The sequence below is a fragment of the Pseudorca crassidens genome, chromosome 5 (assembly GCF_039906515.1).
Source record: "Pseudorca crassidens isolate mPseCra1 chromosome 5, mPseCra1.hap1, whole genome shotgun sequence".
In the NCBI taxonomy this organism is placed as follows: Eukaryota; Metazoa; Chordata; class Mammalia; order Artiodactyla; family Delphinidae; genus Pseudorca; species Pseudorca crassidens.
The window spans coordinates 17,684,627-17,700,738 of NC_090300.1; the positions used below are offsets into that span (position 1 = coordinate 17,684,627).

At 36.3% G+C, this 16,112-nt stretch overlaps 1 protein-coding gene across 2 annotated transcripts; it reads left to right on the forward strand.

The window, feature by feature from the left end:
- Nucleotides 1–1,683: 1,683 nt before the first annotated feature.
- On the forward strand, nt 1,684–4,803 carry STRIT1 (small transmembrane regulator of ion transport 1). Of its 2 annotated transcripts, none has more exons than XM_067737450.1 (3): nt 1,684–1,790; nt 1,878–2,077; nt 4,521–4,624. In XM_067737450.1, the coding sequence occupies exons 2-3, from the start codon at nt 2,065–2,067 to the stop codon at nt 4,613–4,615; spliced, it is 108 nt and encodes a 35-aa protein (XP_067593551.1). In that variant the 5' UTR covers nt 1,684–1,790; nt 1,878–2,064; the 3' UTR covers nt 4,616–4,624. The 2 variants fall into 2 exon arrangements, with proteins under 2 accessions (XP_067593551.1, XP_067593550.1); XM_067737449.1 differs by lacking the exon at nt 1,684–1,790 and adding an exon at nt 4,719–4,803 and having other exon boundaries at nt 1,920–2,077; nt 4,521–4,619.
- The last annotated feature ends 11,309 nt before the right edge of the window (nt 4,804–16,112 follow it).

Consider the following 16,112-nt stretch of genomic DNA (forward strand, 5'->3'; position numbering starts at 1 on the left):
ACTGAAGGAATACCAAGGAAATGAGATTCTAGATTGAAACTTTCTCTGAGATCGGGGCAATTCATTTTCATTGAAGTAATTTTTTTTTTCCTGTCTCTTTCTAGAGAAAAGAAAAATAAATGAGTTATAAAGTAATCCCTCCTCAGAATCCAAATTTGTAGCAGTAATGTTAATAGTTCATATCAAAAAAAAGTTTAAGACAACTGACATGGAAATAAATATTTTTAATGTAGAAATATTTTCATACATTCTATCTTTATCCACTTCAGGCAGATTATTTTACCCGAGTATATGTATCTTTGTTCTTTGGAGTGTACCTTACTGTTTTTTTAAAGTACCTTTTTTCTTTTTTTTTGGCTTTAAGAAAGGGTGTTCATTTGAGCCTATTTAGTTAAAAATTTCAGCATTTAAGTGAAATTGCCCTCGATTGACTTTTGTTCAATATGTAATTATTTAATATTGGAAAAACCTCCTGACTTTATCAGGGATTTTTTTACATAATCTCTTTTCTTATCTGGTATAGACAGGCATTTTTTCAACATTAAATTGGAGAGAGGGAGAGAGAGATGATACCTTGGCTTAAATGACATTAAACAAGCAACAAATTTACCAGATTTTTGGCTGCACACTCTAATCTATAGGTATATGACTTGAGGTAGAAATTCATATGTTATTCTTGCCTGTGTGGGTTGTAGCATTCTGCATTCATATAATAGCAAGTTCAGTGTGGTCGAAGCATCATTGCAAATGGGAAAGTAAAGAGGTGGGGCTTTTTAGGTATCTTGACAAGGAGTTCTGATTTTTATTCTCTAGGAGATGGAGAACTATTGGTGGTTTGTTTTTTTTGTTTTTTTTTTTTTTGCTGTACGCGGGCCTCTCACTGTTGTGGCCTCTCCTGTTGCGGAGCACAGGCTCCGGACGCGCAGGCTCAGCGGCCATGGCTCACGGGCCCAGCCGCTCTGCGGCGTGTGGGATCTTCCCGGACCGGGGCACGAACCCGTGTCCCCTGCTGCATCGGCAGGCGGACTCTCAACCACTGCGCCACCAGGGAAGCCCCATTGGTGGGTTTTGACCAGTGATGAGACATGTGGTCATCTGCAGGAAACATTACTCTTGGAACTGTGTGGAGGTAGATCTGATCAGGTAAATCTTGTTTTCAGAGGAGGACACTCAGTCTTGTGTTAGATTTTTTCAAAGTCTGTTACAAGGTCATTTTGCAAAAGCTTTCCATCCAGACCCAAAAGTTATTCCAATGAGAATCTAGAGCATAATCTAGGTCATGTTACATAAGCCAGGTTGGACTTTGAAAAATGGAATGTCCTATTTTTATACATTGCTAATAAAAACAACAAGCTATGACTGCTCTCTGAAAAGTCTAGGCAATACCACAGCGTTTTATTGTTTTAGTTTCTAGGACATTTATACTACAATTTTCTGTTTTTAGAATGGTTCATAGGAAGGGGCACTATTTTATCTTTTGTATTCTGTAATATAATAAAGAACTGTCTCTATTTGATATAAGTTTTTCATTTCATCTTTATGACACTTCTTCCTTGGGTAGCTATTACTATCTTTATTTTAAAATCAAAGAAGCTGATGCTCAGTTAAGCAACTGGCCTCTATTACAGAAATAGCAGAATTGGAATTTGAAGCCAGGTCTCTCCAACTCCAAAGTCCTTTCTTTCCAATATACCACCCTTCCTCTTTAATAGGACTTCTCTAATCGCAATGCCATCTTTCCTCTGTACACCCCCTTCCCAACATTTCCTTCATGTTGTCTGAGGCACTGGGTGAGTTAAAAAAAAATCTGCCTATCACTGTGTTAGGATAATTCAACTTAATTGTTTAGGTCATGTAGCCCCTTGTTTCCTCCACAGTAACAGGATAAAGAAAGCGACAGAGGAGTTCTGCTTTCCACTGTCTTACATCACCCAGACAATTGGCAGCCAGGAGTCAGGCAGCTGTCACACTCTTCAGATGTCTATTTAAAGTTCAAAGAGATGCTGGATAACAATAACAAAGAGGTAAGCGTGGCCCTGACCAGCCCACCCCACAACAGGAAGAATGGCTGAAAAAGGTAAGATTTAAGACATCCAACTCTCTTGGCAAAAAAGGCTCCAGGCTCCCTGATTTATTTTCTGTTTCACAATATTTTCTGTTCCTTAGCTATTCTGAAGAGTGTGGTATCTCTGCTAAAGGATCATTAACCGTATATGTTAGTGTGGCTGAAAAAAATGCATTAGATACGCAATTTATGGACCATGTCTATACGTTACGTGAATAATTTCGAAAGGATCAGATAAACAAAAGAGCTTAATTTGTTCATGCTTGTTTTGAAAGATGAGTTAGAGGCCAGTTATTCTCCAGTGTTGTACTGGATTTGAGGCGTTGTGGTGTGCTGGGCTAGCATTAAGGACATTTGAATTGTGTCAGATCTGCTACTAAATGGCCATGTGAGTTTGGGGGAAATCCCTCTAACTTTCTGAGTGTGTTTTCTGACTCTGAAACAAAAATAAATAAAATAGGCTTAGTATGCTTCACATCTGAATTTCTTTTTTTCTGTTTTTTAAATGTTTTTTATTTTTAAGAAAAATGATTGACTGCAATAAATGATAAAATGGGCTGAATATATATATCTATATATAGTGTCCAAGTAAGTTTTCAAATGCCTATGGGAATTGATGCTTTTAATCCTGACAACAATCTCATGAGATATGAAGTGTTATCATCATTCCCGTTTTATAGATAAGGAAACTGAGGCACAGCAAAGTTTAGTAACTTGCTTGAGGTCACATATAAGAGCGTGGTGGCACCAGGTTTTAAACCCGGAGAGAAGAATTTTGGAATTACTGTTCATATTTAAAAAGAGGTTTTGTGCTTATTTGTGTTACTAGTGTGACGTATGCAGAGTATGTTGTGTTCCTAAATATTCCTATTTCAAACCAATGCTACAGATTATAATAAAACTTAAAACACTACTGTTAACAGAACACAAATGCAGGTATACTTTGAGTATTTAAATGCACAGTCAATTGTATTGTTTTACAAAGAATAATAAGTAATGAGATACACTTTTAGTGCTTTATTATGTGTAAATTTCAGAACTGTATTAAAATATGCTTGTATAAAATACTTAAAAGTTAATTCCAATATTTTAATTGAGCATTTATAAGTTCTTTGAAATTGGGAAAAATACTAAATCAATATAGGAGTTCAAGAAATTACTACGTACTTCCACTGTAATGCTACCTTAATTCATAAAAAGGCTTTCATCCAAATGAGAGTAAAGAACATATCATAAAGTTTCCTTTATCCTTAAAGCAATACCACATGGCAGGTAACGAGAAAGAAAGGGTTTTTTTCATTTAGAGGTTAACGCTTTGTTCAAGGTCACAGTGAGATGGACAAGCAAGGAAAGCTGCTGAACTTGTGAGAGTTGAGAGACTCCAAAACTTTTGGAAAAATAGATTTAAACTATAAAAATCCATTTTAATTTCAGAATATTTGCTGTTATGAGTGTCTTCTAATTTTAGAAGTGTCTCATTTCCTGATGATTTTAATAGCACTTAAAAAACTTCACTTTTAGAGTGATGGAAATTGTAATAGGAATGCAATTGCTAAGAATATGCATTTTCTTTGTTAGCTAATGGCATAAAATCTGTGTTTTTCAATTAGGAACATATCTGAGGCTTTAACACAGGGACATTAATTCTATACTATGTGTTTCTGTGCTGTTTTGAATCATTTTGTGTGGTGTGTTGGTTGTAACAAGATTGAGATGGGGTGAATATTAAAAAAAGATACTTTTATAAGTTGCTGTTTTACAGGTAAGGGTACAAATAGGAGACACAAGAGGAATTATTATACTTTTGTCTTTTACGCGTGTGTTGGATCAGTGTAGGTTGCCGTATTGAGCCAGTTAAAAAAATAGAATATCTTTTCTCAATGATTACATAAGGTATAATGCTTTCCTTTTCCTATGATAAAGGCAGCTATCAAGTCTAAGAATGATTTTCAACACCTTTCCCTATGTTATGACTAGTTTAGTAAGAATTACCTCAGTCACTTTCCAGTGTTTCTATGTAAACAGCTGGTCTTTGTGTTATTGAACAAATGCATGAATCTGTTCTGTATATACTACACCCACACCCACACAGTAATTAGAGTTTACAAAGCCTTTGTAAACACGTGATGCCATTTGATCCTCACAACAACTCCAGGAGGTGTATATCACAAGTTTCATTCTCTGTATCTTACAAATAGGGAAGTTCAAGCTCAGGATTGTCCAAGGTCACATAACTGTAAAAGGAAGGCCTATGGTTTGAACACAGGTCTTCTATTCCAAATACCCAGCTGAGTCACAAGTCCCTTTGTAGAAAAGAAAATAATAATCTTGTATGGATGTGATTAGAGAGTGTATTTTTCCCTTGATATTATATCAGACTTCCTCTTATCCTTTTGATTCAGAAGATTTAATACCAACATGACCTACCTGATCTGCTTCCTCTTATTTTTTCCAGCAACGACTACATTTTCACACCTTCTGGTCCCTATTCTTCTCTTGATTGGCTGGATTGTGGGCTGCATCGTAATGGTTTATGTTGTCTTCTCTTAGAAAGGTAAAGTTTTCAATAATTAAATATGTTTCTTCACAAAGAATACACATTACTCCAGAAATAATCTTTTCTGTTTTACTAATGGAACATTTTATCGTGCAGGCAAGAAGACTTCAGGTTGACATCATTTAGAAGAATTTAAAAAAGCACGAAATGACAGATTATTAAACATTTCTCATGTAAATAACTGCAATGTTTGACATCAGTTTATAAAACTTGCATTTGTAAACTGGTACTTCAGTGGACATAAGAATCTCTTCAGAAACATGTTTAAAATTCTGGGTACAAATAATAACTATAAGAAAATATAGATGAATTTCTCTACAACCTGGGAGTAGGAAAAATATTCCTACTTAATATGTATAAGCAATAGGAAAAAGTTTGGTAAATTAAATTACATTAAATTTTTTGGCCACCCCTCAAAAAACAGAAAAACAGAAAAAATGAGCTAGAGATAAGAAGAGACAGTTCATAGAAAACGAAAATGTGAATGTAAACTTGACCCTTAACCTCTTACAATAAGAGAACTGTAAATCACACCACATTGAAGAACCATTACTCACCTGTCAGATGGGAAAAAATGGAGATATACCAATATATGTCTTGGTAAGGCTGTGGGGAAATAAGCACTCTCATATACTGTCTTTAGAAATTCAAAATGGTACAACATTTTTAGGGGTGTTCAGCAATCAAAATACCAAAATTACATATGTATTTAACTTTTGACCCAGCTATCCTTCTTCTAAGAATATTGACATTTCCACAGGTACACTGCTAAAAATACAAAATGGTATATGCACAAGTCTATTCATTATGGCATCATCTGTTAGAATGAAACCCTGGAAAAAGTCAAATATCTATTAATAGAAGACTAACAAACTGTAGTCTATCTACATAATGTGGCACTTAAGCAGCTGTAGAAAGGAATGAATGAAGGGGGTTCTCTATATGCTGATGTGATGTTATCTCCAGGGCAAAGTATTTGGTGAAAAAAACAGGTACAGAACAATGTATGCTACCTTTTGTGTAAAAAATGAGGGGTTATACCAATATGCACACATACCTGCTTATACTAAAATACTGGAACAGAGGAGCCACAAATGGCTAGATATCTCTGAGTGTCCCTTGTTTTCGAATCAAGTAAATATCTTATAAATTAAAAGAACAAAGAAAAAGAAAAACATAATCCCCAAATTTAAAGCAAATTGAAACAAATCTAATAGTACATCAAATTGGTGGAGGACCTGTTAAAACACAGGTTGCTGGGTCCCACTCTCAGAGTTTCTGATTCAGCGATCTGGTGTGGGGGGCCTGAGAATTTCATTTCTAACAAGTTTTCAGGTAATGTTGATGCTGCTTGTCCAGAATCCATAATTTGAGAACTACTGCTCTAGAAGTGCTATGGTCTGAATGTTTGTGTCCTCTCAAAATTCATACATTGAAATCCTAACCCCCCAACTTCGATGGTATTTGGTGTTAGGGTGGGGATTGGGAGGTGATTAGATCATGAGTATGGAGTCCTCATGAATGGGATTAACACCCTTATAAAAGAGGCCCAGAGAGCTCTCTAGCCCTTTCACCTTGTGAGGACACAATGAGAAGTTTGCAACCTTAGAAGAGGGCCTCACTTGAACCTGGCCTTGCTGGCACCCTGATCTTGGACGTCCAGCCTCCAGACTGTGAGCAAAAAACATTTGCTGTTTATAAGCTACCCACCCGTCAGTGTTGTTTTGAAATAGCAGCCCAAGTGGACCAAGACAAGAAGGGACCCAGTTTCTTCCTGGTAATTATAGCATCCTTTTTTATTCAATTAATTTTCCTACTGAAATTAATCTCATCAAAACAATTAGAGAAAACTTTGGCTTTATTCACTGATTCTTATCTTTTAAACTTGGTTAAACATTTCAAAAAAGCTTTTTAAAAACTTCTGTTTAAAGAAATATTTATAAAATGCTAACATAAAATGTGTATAAAATTAGGCTCGACTATTTTCATTAACAACTTGACCGAGTTTTAGTTTTCTCCAGACTTGAGAAGAATGAACTCACCTTGAGTCAGAGGGCTACTGGATACGGCTCCTGCAGTGTTGTGAAAGCTGATTGTTAACTTTTCAGGAATTTTGAAAGTTAGGTTCCATCTCATTGGCAGCTGGAAACTGGCCACATGGGAGTATTTACATCACAGCAATCAACAAGTACTATAAATCAGGGCTTCCTCCCAGTGGACAGCCAGTTCTTAAGTACACCCCTGACCTGAATCCCCTAGACTTCCCTGATGCTTATATGGTTTGCGAGGGCTTCAAGACCATCTATTATTTTTTTTTCCCTTCTTTACATTCTGTTTGAGTTAATTCAAAATATGGTCTTTCTATTCACTTGACCTCTTTCTGTGCTATAGACTTTAATGAGAAACCCATGAAAGCAGTAGACTTTCTCAGAATACATACATTCAGACAAAACTGTAGATGTTATTTCAAGATGCTATTTCAATGGATTTCCTGAAATCCATTAAAAGACTCCCTAGGTAGAGTAGCCCCTGGGCTGTCACCAACTTTCTAAAGGTTTTAGGCTACTTTACAGCTGGGCTCTGGTTTCCCCTGGGGTTAAGGACATCAACTCATATTTTAGCTTTCTTCCTGGCTAGAGACTGGGTTTTTCTGTACATCTTTCTGCCGACACCATTCCTGCATCACCTGTCATCTTTCTTGCATTTGTATACCACAGAGTCCTGCCATTTGGTTAGAAAGTTATAAAACAAAGTTGTGGCAACCTATGTTTTACGTCAGAACAACTTTACTTTCTTTAGTCTGGAGTCTTTTTCTCCACACGTACTCGTCCTTTTCTTTAGCCCTTCGAAGCTATAGGTTATCTCATTTCTTGTTCAAATGTGTGCACAACTTTTCCCTGGAACACAAAAAGCTTCAACATTCCCATAAATCTTAATTTTCTATCTATCTTTGACAAAGACTTTCTTATTTCAAGGGCTCAATATTCTTTTCCTTAGCACTTTAAAGCAGACTGTAATGTTGTTTTTAAGCAGCAGTAGAAATGAATTTCCCTATAATAAGTATTTTAATTCCATGTTTACACATCCAACCTGATCATTTTCTCAGAGAACAAAGAAAGCTTAGTGCAGTGAAAAGACCAAAAGTTTTGGAAGTCAGATTGTTGTATTCTAACTTGGGAGTCCTTTGAGGAGTTAATTAATCTCTCTAACCTTAGTTTCTCAACTATAAAAGAAGAAGAATATTTTCATGGGATTGTTGTGAGGACGGCAGTGTTTTCTAAACCTGCCTGAACTGAAACAATTGAGTCATTTGTTAAAAAGACAGATTCTCAAGCTCCTGCTCTGGAGAGTTCATTTCATTAGGTCTAGAGAAGGCCTATTATGAAATCAATTCCCCAGGTGATTTTTAGTATCACAGAAGTTTGGAAACACACCTATCATATATGTGTGTGTGTATGTAGGCATTATTCCCTGGTACATGAGACCCTGATCAATGACAGCTTATATCAGTAAATCCAAACCACTTTTCTGTTTATAGCTGCAACAAAAAGTTAGCACTTTATTATATTAGCTTACATTACATTATACTTTTTAATTAAATGAAGTATAATGATACATATTATTTGTCCACTAATATTTTCATATATGTGAGTTTTTTCCTCTGTTAAATTGAAGCCCTTTATGACTGAATCTATTTCTCATCTCTCCAACTCATAGTACAAAACAGACAACTAACAAATATGTAGCAAATGGGTAATTATTTCCCCCTTACAATATTCTTGAATGCACAATGTTGATGTTCTAACTTTGAACTTTCAAAATGTCGTTGGAGCAATGTAAGCTGGATTGGAATTCTCAAAGAAGTGACTACTGATCTGTGAACAATAGGATTAGGTAGGTGATGACATACAGATTTCACAAGGCATAGAATCTTATATGCTTTTAAATTTCCAAAATCTTCAGCTTACATTCTATCAAACTGCAGCTATAACTATTTGAGAAGAAGAGTTTAATAATGAGTTAACTGTTTCTTAAAATTTTCTGATTGCATAATGCTCGGCCTTACATCATCACCAACCCTCACTCTGTGCCCCTCCCCCTCAAGGCATGTATTGATGTCAGAGCTGAGAATACTACTTTCTCTATACTGTAATTAGGACATAAAAACCTCTCAAAGAAAGCATTTTTATTACTAGCCATGTCTGGAATAAGAGGTAAATTCCAATGAGTTTTGAAATATCTAAGGAAACTCCTCATGAGCAACCAAGCCTGGTAGAGCTGAGGAAATTTACTAGAGAATAGAAGGTTAGAGGTGAGATCCCTATGCACAACCCACAGTAGTGTTTCCATCTACGGTTGGCCCTCTGTGACCACGAGTTCTGCATTGTGGATACAACACACTGCAAATCTAAAATATTTGAAAAAATTCCAGAAAGTTCCAAAAAGCAAAAATTGAATTTGCTACATGCCAGCAACTATTTACATAGATTTACATTGTATTTACAACTATTTGCATTGCATTTATACTGTATTAGGTATTATAAGGAATATAGAAATGATTTAAAGTGGATTAAAAACCTAAATGTAAGACTAGATACTATAAAACTCTTAGAGGAAAACATAGGCAGGACACTCTTTGGCATAAATTGCAGCAATATCTTTTTGGATCTGTCTCCTAGAGTAATAGAAATAAATACAAAAATAAACAAATGGGACCTAATTGAACTTAAAAGCTTTTACACAGCAAAGGAAACCATAAACAAAATGAAAAGACAACCTACAGAATGGGAGAAAATATTTACAAACTATGTGACCAACAAGGGATTAATCTCCAAAATATACAAACAGCTCATGCAACTCAATATCGAAAAAGAGATAACCTAATCAAAAAATGGGCAGAATATCTAAATAGACATTTCTCCAGAGAAGACATACAGATGGCCAAGAGGCACATGAAAAGATGCTCAACATCACGAATTATTAGAGAAATGCAAATCAAAACTACAATGGGGTATCACCTCACACTGGTCAGAATGACCATCATCAAAAAATCTATAAACAATAAATGCTGGAAAGGGTGTAGAGAAAAAGAAACCCTCCTACTCTGTTGGTGGAAACGTAAATTGGTACAGGCACTATGGAGAACAGTATGGAGGTTCCTTAAAAAACTAAAAATAGAACTATCATATGACTCAGCAATTCTACTCCTGAGCAGCTACCCAGAGAAAACCATAATTCAAAAGATATATGCACTGCAGTGTTCACTGCAGCACTATTTACAATAGCCAAAACATGGAAGCAACCTAAATGTCCATCAACAGAGGAATGGATAAAGAAGCTGTGGTACACATATACAATGGAATATTACTCAGCCATAAAAAAGAATGAAATAATGCCATCTGCAGCAACATGGATGGACCTGGAGATTATCATACTAAGTGAAGTAAGTCAGATGGAGAAAGACAAAGATAATAAGATATCACTCATATGTGGAATCTAAAAAGATGATACAAATGAACTTATTCACAAAACAGAAATAGACTCACAGACTTTGAAAACAAACTTATGGTTACCAAAGGGGAAAGATGGGAGAAAGGGATAAATTAGGAGTTCGGGATTAACATATAGACACTACTATATATAGAGAGACACTACTATATGTATGTATGTATATATATATATATATATATATATATATGTTAGATAGTCAACAAGGACCAACTGCATAGCACGGGGAACTCTACTCAATACTCTGTAATGGCCTATATGGGAAAAGACTCTAAAAAAGAGTGGATATATTTATATATATAACTAAATCACATTGCTGTACACCTGAAACTAACACAACATTGTAAATCAAGTATACCTCAATATAAGATAAAGATTAAATTAAAAAGATAAAATTGGATACATAAAAAAATAAAGTACACAGGAAGATATGCATAAGTTATATGCAAATACTATGCCATTTTGTGTAAGGGACTTGAGGATCTGTGGATTTTGGTATCTGCAGGGGTCCTGGAATCAGTCCCATGCAGATACCCAGGGAAGACTGTAATGTCTATCTGTAGATCTTGTAGTTAAATAAATCTTCTCTTTTTATCTTCTGAGGAAATTATTTCCCATTTTTACTATTTATTTTATTATCCCTTATTATTGCTTATTGCCGTTTCTCAGACATTGCCTCCCCCTTTTTCTTTGTTTCTTTTTTTTTGGACAAGCAGAGGAATTCCACTTAAAACATAAATATACATCGGCCTAAGATTCCTTTATAGGAAAGAATACCGAAAGCTGAAGAATAATATTTTGAGTTGGTAATTTCCCAGAGAATGAGATGGATGAATGTTTTACTTTTATTCCACTCTCTTTTGAAAGTGATTTCTTGGTTTGCAAAAGTGAGATGGGTATGCAATTTCTTATAAATCATCTGAATGAATCCTGGGTGGGCACAGAGCTGGGTCTTTTTTTTTTCAGAAGGTCAGAAATAGTCAAGAGTTTAAGACTTTCATCATTATCCTAGATTTAAGTCCATTTTCAGTCATTTTCTTGGGCTGGACATACATGCCGTTATAAATTCAAAATTCCAAATGACACAAATATATATCTGTCAAAGTTCTTTTTGGAGTTTATGTCTATGAATATTAAAGGAAATTAGATATTGATTGCAATCTTGATGCTGAATGAAACAGGGTCATGGAGAAACTGTTTTGAGTTGTTATAGGTTACTCGCTCTGTAAAATTGGTCCAGAAGTGAAGAGTAAATGGAAATAAGCTTCTTAGTGGTTTGCATACTGATGTGCTCAAAGCCACATTTTCTCTCATCTGCATCATGTGAAGGTATACTCAGGATAGGATGCATTTTGATTTAGAAAATGCAGTCCCTTAGTCTAATAAACCTCGTAATCTCATCAGCATGTTGTAGACATTGGGCATATTCCTCATTTATGTTGCTAAAGGTAGAAACTTGCTTTTGAGCCTGTTGACAGATTGCTTTGGAGTCAGAGTACGATCACCTCTTCAAGCAAGTGGCCAGATCCATCCAATTTTGTTTTTCCCTTTCTGCTCCTGTTCTTTTATTTAATATTCTCTCACTTTTCCTATTCTCATATTTAACCAACACACTTTTCCACTTTCAGTAGCCTGTGCAGAGTAATGGGATCACCTTTAATACCAGTAATTCAAACTTCCCTAGTTGTTGCTTCCCTCCTGATGAGGAACCCAGGAGGGTCTCACGGGGGCATATAAATAAATGTCTGCTTCTTCTAGTCACCACTTCTCCTCTGCAGAGCCCCACAGTTTCTCCCAGGCACCATGGATGCTTTCCCGCTTCTCCCTACCTCTCCCATCAGAGCTCTCATTGGATTTGTGTGGTGGTCTACAGTCAAGTTGCTGTTCGTGGAGTTCTAAAGCAGTACTGCCTAGGCCACAATGTGCCTCAGAGCTTAATTAAATAGTTCTTTCCATTTTTATCCTCAGCCTCTCCTCTCTCTCCCTAGAACCCAGACATACATCCAGGGCAGGCCTAGACGGACTCACCCACCACACTGAATTCACAATTGCTGCACCAAGCTCCTCAAACCTCGCTCCTTCTCTGACAGAGATGAGTTCTTCCAGGGGCTGCTCAGGTTTCTGCAAAAAGCCTTTAGTTCAGTGGCCCCATTAGGATGCCAAACAGGCTGAGAACTATTTGGATCTCACTGCCACCCTAGTAACATATCTGGATTCTCAGAGTCCTCTGATACAAACAAGCAGGGTCAGTTATCATTTAAAACAAAATACAAGTCTCAACCCACCAAACTGATTTTAAAATCAGTGACTTGACCAACAATTTGAAAAGCACTACTTAGAATTCAGTGTCTTTAGACATTACCATCTTGGTAAGAGCTTTCTCTGACCACCCATATCTCCAAACATACACACACACACCCATCTAGGGTCTTTATTCTTCCTAAGTGAGACAATTTCCCTTTTGCATCCACCACTAGATGGTAAACTTCTTCAGTGTAGGACATGTGACAAAGTAGGATTCACTGGAAATAACAGGGAAATGTCCAACAGATATATGTCAAGTGAATGAATGAATGCCTGAACATTGCCTTTAACGAAACAGCCTCATGTGACATATCAAGTTTGTGAAGCTCTTAGCACAATGTCTGTCACTTATTGAATGTTCAATTTGTATGAGATTGTTTTAGTCATTATTAGTATCATAAACTTCCTCATTACTTCTTACATACATTCTTATTTATTGCACCCAACAACTCTGTGAAGTAGATGTTATCATCATCTCCATGCTGTGGAGATAAGGGAACTGGAGTGCAGAGATGTTGAGACTTATTCATGATTATTATAGTTAATATTATTACAACCAGGACTTGAACACACATCTTCTGATTTTGAATTACAAATTGTTTTTCAACTATACTATATGATCACCAAATTACCAGATTTTCCCCCCCAATTATACTGTGTGATGCACCAGATTTCAGGGGAAGGAAATCATTGACCTAAATAAGGGATTGACAGCTACCTGTTTCTTCTGGGCAATACTTCATTTTCATGCTTCTTGGTCTCCACAGTTAAATCCTTTAGCAAGATCTCCCTTACCTCTTTTAAACTCCTTTTGGTTTTCTATAATTTTCTGTTATTTCTGTGCAATGTTTTCAAGTTCTTAGATTTCTTACAGTCCCTTGATATAAAGGCAACTTGTACCATAGAACTTAAGGTTCTTGACCAGCTCTATATCTGGGCTGCCTGCTCTCTCTTATAGCTCTAGGCCACTTTTGCACATTCTGTTCCAAAAAGAACCACTATTGGCCCTAACATACTCCACCTCTCTTCCCAACACCTACATTTATACAACTGTCGATACTTCCTTCCACCCTTTAAATTTTGGCTCAACATGAATCTCCTCCATAGAACTTTAAACCTTTCTCTATATCTGCAGATACGGAGAGTAGTTGAGAGTTTTCATGTTGTCAGTACGGTACAGAGATATTTACACAGGCGTTTGGAAGTAAAACTATAATCCCTAGATGTCAAGAGTTTTTAGATGCTTGCATAGTTCTAATAAGAATAACATATGCAGAAGGCTGTAATCAAAAGGTACATATGCAATAAATGACTTCTCTCTAAACATATTTCAAACACTATAGAAGAAAGTAAAAAGCTTAGATTCCCTTCACCTATCTTTAATTCTACTCGCTGGTCAGAGATAACCACAATTAGCAATTTAGTGGGTATCAATCCAAAAATCATTTCAATGCATTTACAAAATAGTTTGCATGTTATAATTGTAAAAATGCTTTCTTACACATTACTTTGCTTGATTCTCATGAAAGCTCAGTGTATCTAGATGTGTGTAATGAGACTTATGAAGGTAGACTTGCCCAAAATCTCACAGCTGGTCACCAGCTCAGCTGAACTTAAATTCTTGACCTAGGGCTCTGAATCACATGCCAAGTACTGTTCTAAGCATTTTGCCTGTGTTAGCTCATCTAATCTTTATGATGGCTTTCTTAACTAGGTATGATTTTTATGTTCATTTAAAGATGAAGAAACAGATTCAGAGAGGTTAAGTAACAAGCTCCAGTCACACAGTTTGTCACTATCAGAACTTGAACCCAGGCAGTAACTTTTGAGCCTGGAGATCGCTATGTTATGTTGTATATTCTTTCTGCTATAGTAAATTCTGTCTCAAAGCCTGTGCATTTAAGCCTGGTAGAGCTTCAGAGAGCATTGTACTCTTACAGCAAATGATTTAGATCTTATTTATGCTGCTGCACGTATCTATATTGCTTATATTTCTGTATCCCATTAGATTGTCTCGTCATGTAGTTAAAGCACTCTAAACAGCTCTCCTTGGTGAGGTGCTCAATAGTCTACCTTCTTTCCTCCCCTCCCCCTCTTCTTTTTCTTCTTCTTCTAAGGCAGAGGCTGATGTATTCACTTTCCCACCATTCTTGATTGTATATCCACTAAAGGCGGTGTACAGTGACGATGATGTGGGAGCTCTGAAATTCTCCCTGGGGGTTGCCTGGAATATGTCTCTAGAAAGTGATGATTTTAAAACTTTCAAGTTTAGGGACTTTGCTTCACAGTCTTGGGACTTACAAGTGATACAAAAATACTCACAAAAATAATCCTTTAGAAGACCTTAAAAAAATCTACCTCTACATATATTCACTTTAGAGAAAAGTGAAAAAAATAAATCAGTGGGCATTTCAGTAGTAACTCTAATACAGGAATCCAAAGAGGTTTTAAAACAATAACAACAGCAGCAACAACTCATTAATCATTGTAACTTTATGGACACAGTTAGTGACAAGGAAAACTTTTGAGAAGAAAAGTGGTGTGATGTGTAAACATGTCAGGTCATAGGAACAGAGTGGAGTCAAAGCAGACAGCAAGGTTTTGTGATGCATCGTCTGGAGGAGAGCAGATGCAGGGTCAAGTGTAGGGCAGAGCTCCTTGTTACATTTTCAAACCATATCCCAGTTTTCACTGATGTCAATATAAGAAATTTAGCTACCGAGAAGCATTTGAAACTCATTGCCTATGATAATTTTGCTTAACAGTTATCAGCTGGAATTTCTTCTTTTAGGGGAAGGCCATAGCCCAGGGAGTGAAAGCATTAGTGCCCTTCTGATTAATCATCTTAGTCTAAGAAACAGTAAAGGAAAAATCCGACTCAATACTCAGCTCTGGAAAAACTGTTGGAATTGTTCTGCCCTTGAGATAGGTGAAGTATGAGTTGGTGACTGCCTATAGAAGAAGAACTTGAAGAATGATGGAAACCTAAAGGCTCAGTAATGATCAATCATGTTGTAGTTAGACTGATTTCTGACAAAACTACTCGATGTATTGTCTTTTTTTTTTTTTTCACGTCTGGCCCATAGTTTGATAAAGGAGTATAAGGGAGATTTTTCCCTAGCAAGTTGATGAAAATGTGTTTTACAACCAGACCAGGGATCTGTGTAGTATGAATTATCTTTGCAAATAAGCATCCAAAGCTATATTGTTGTTTGGTGTTGCGTGGGTAAGGATTGGTTTCTCTCAAGTCAGTGCACTCTGTATTTATAAAGCCTACCCCTCAAACCACCTTTCTAACCCATCCCTCTACATCCCTCTAAATCTTACTTATTGCTTTTCAGTAATTCACTACTATCATTTTTGCTCCCATTGGGTTCTATCTAAAGGAATTTTAATCACTTAGTAAAGAAAATAAAGTCTGTGTGGCTATGTGTGTGTCTCCTGAAAGAGAAATTTGACAAAGACGTTTCCTTCCTTTTAAAACTATATCAAGTCTTTGGGTATTTCTTACTCCGGTAGTTCTCAAAATTTGGTCCCTGACCTAGTAGTATCAGCATCATCTGCAAACCTGCTTGAAAGGCAAATACTTTGAATCAGAAACTTTGAGGGTAGGGCCAAGCAATTGGTGTTTTTACAAGTTTTCCCAGTGAATCCGAGGCACACATGCTCAAGTTTGAG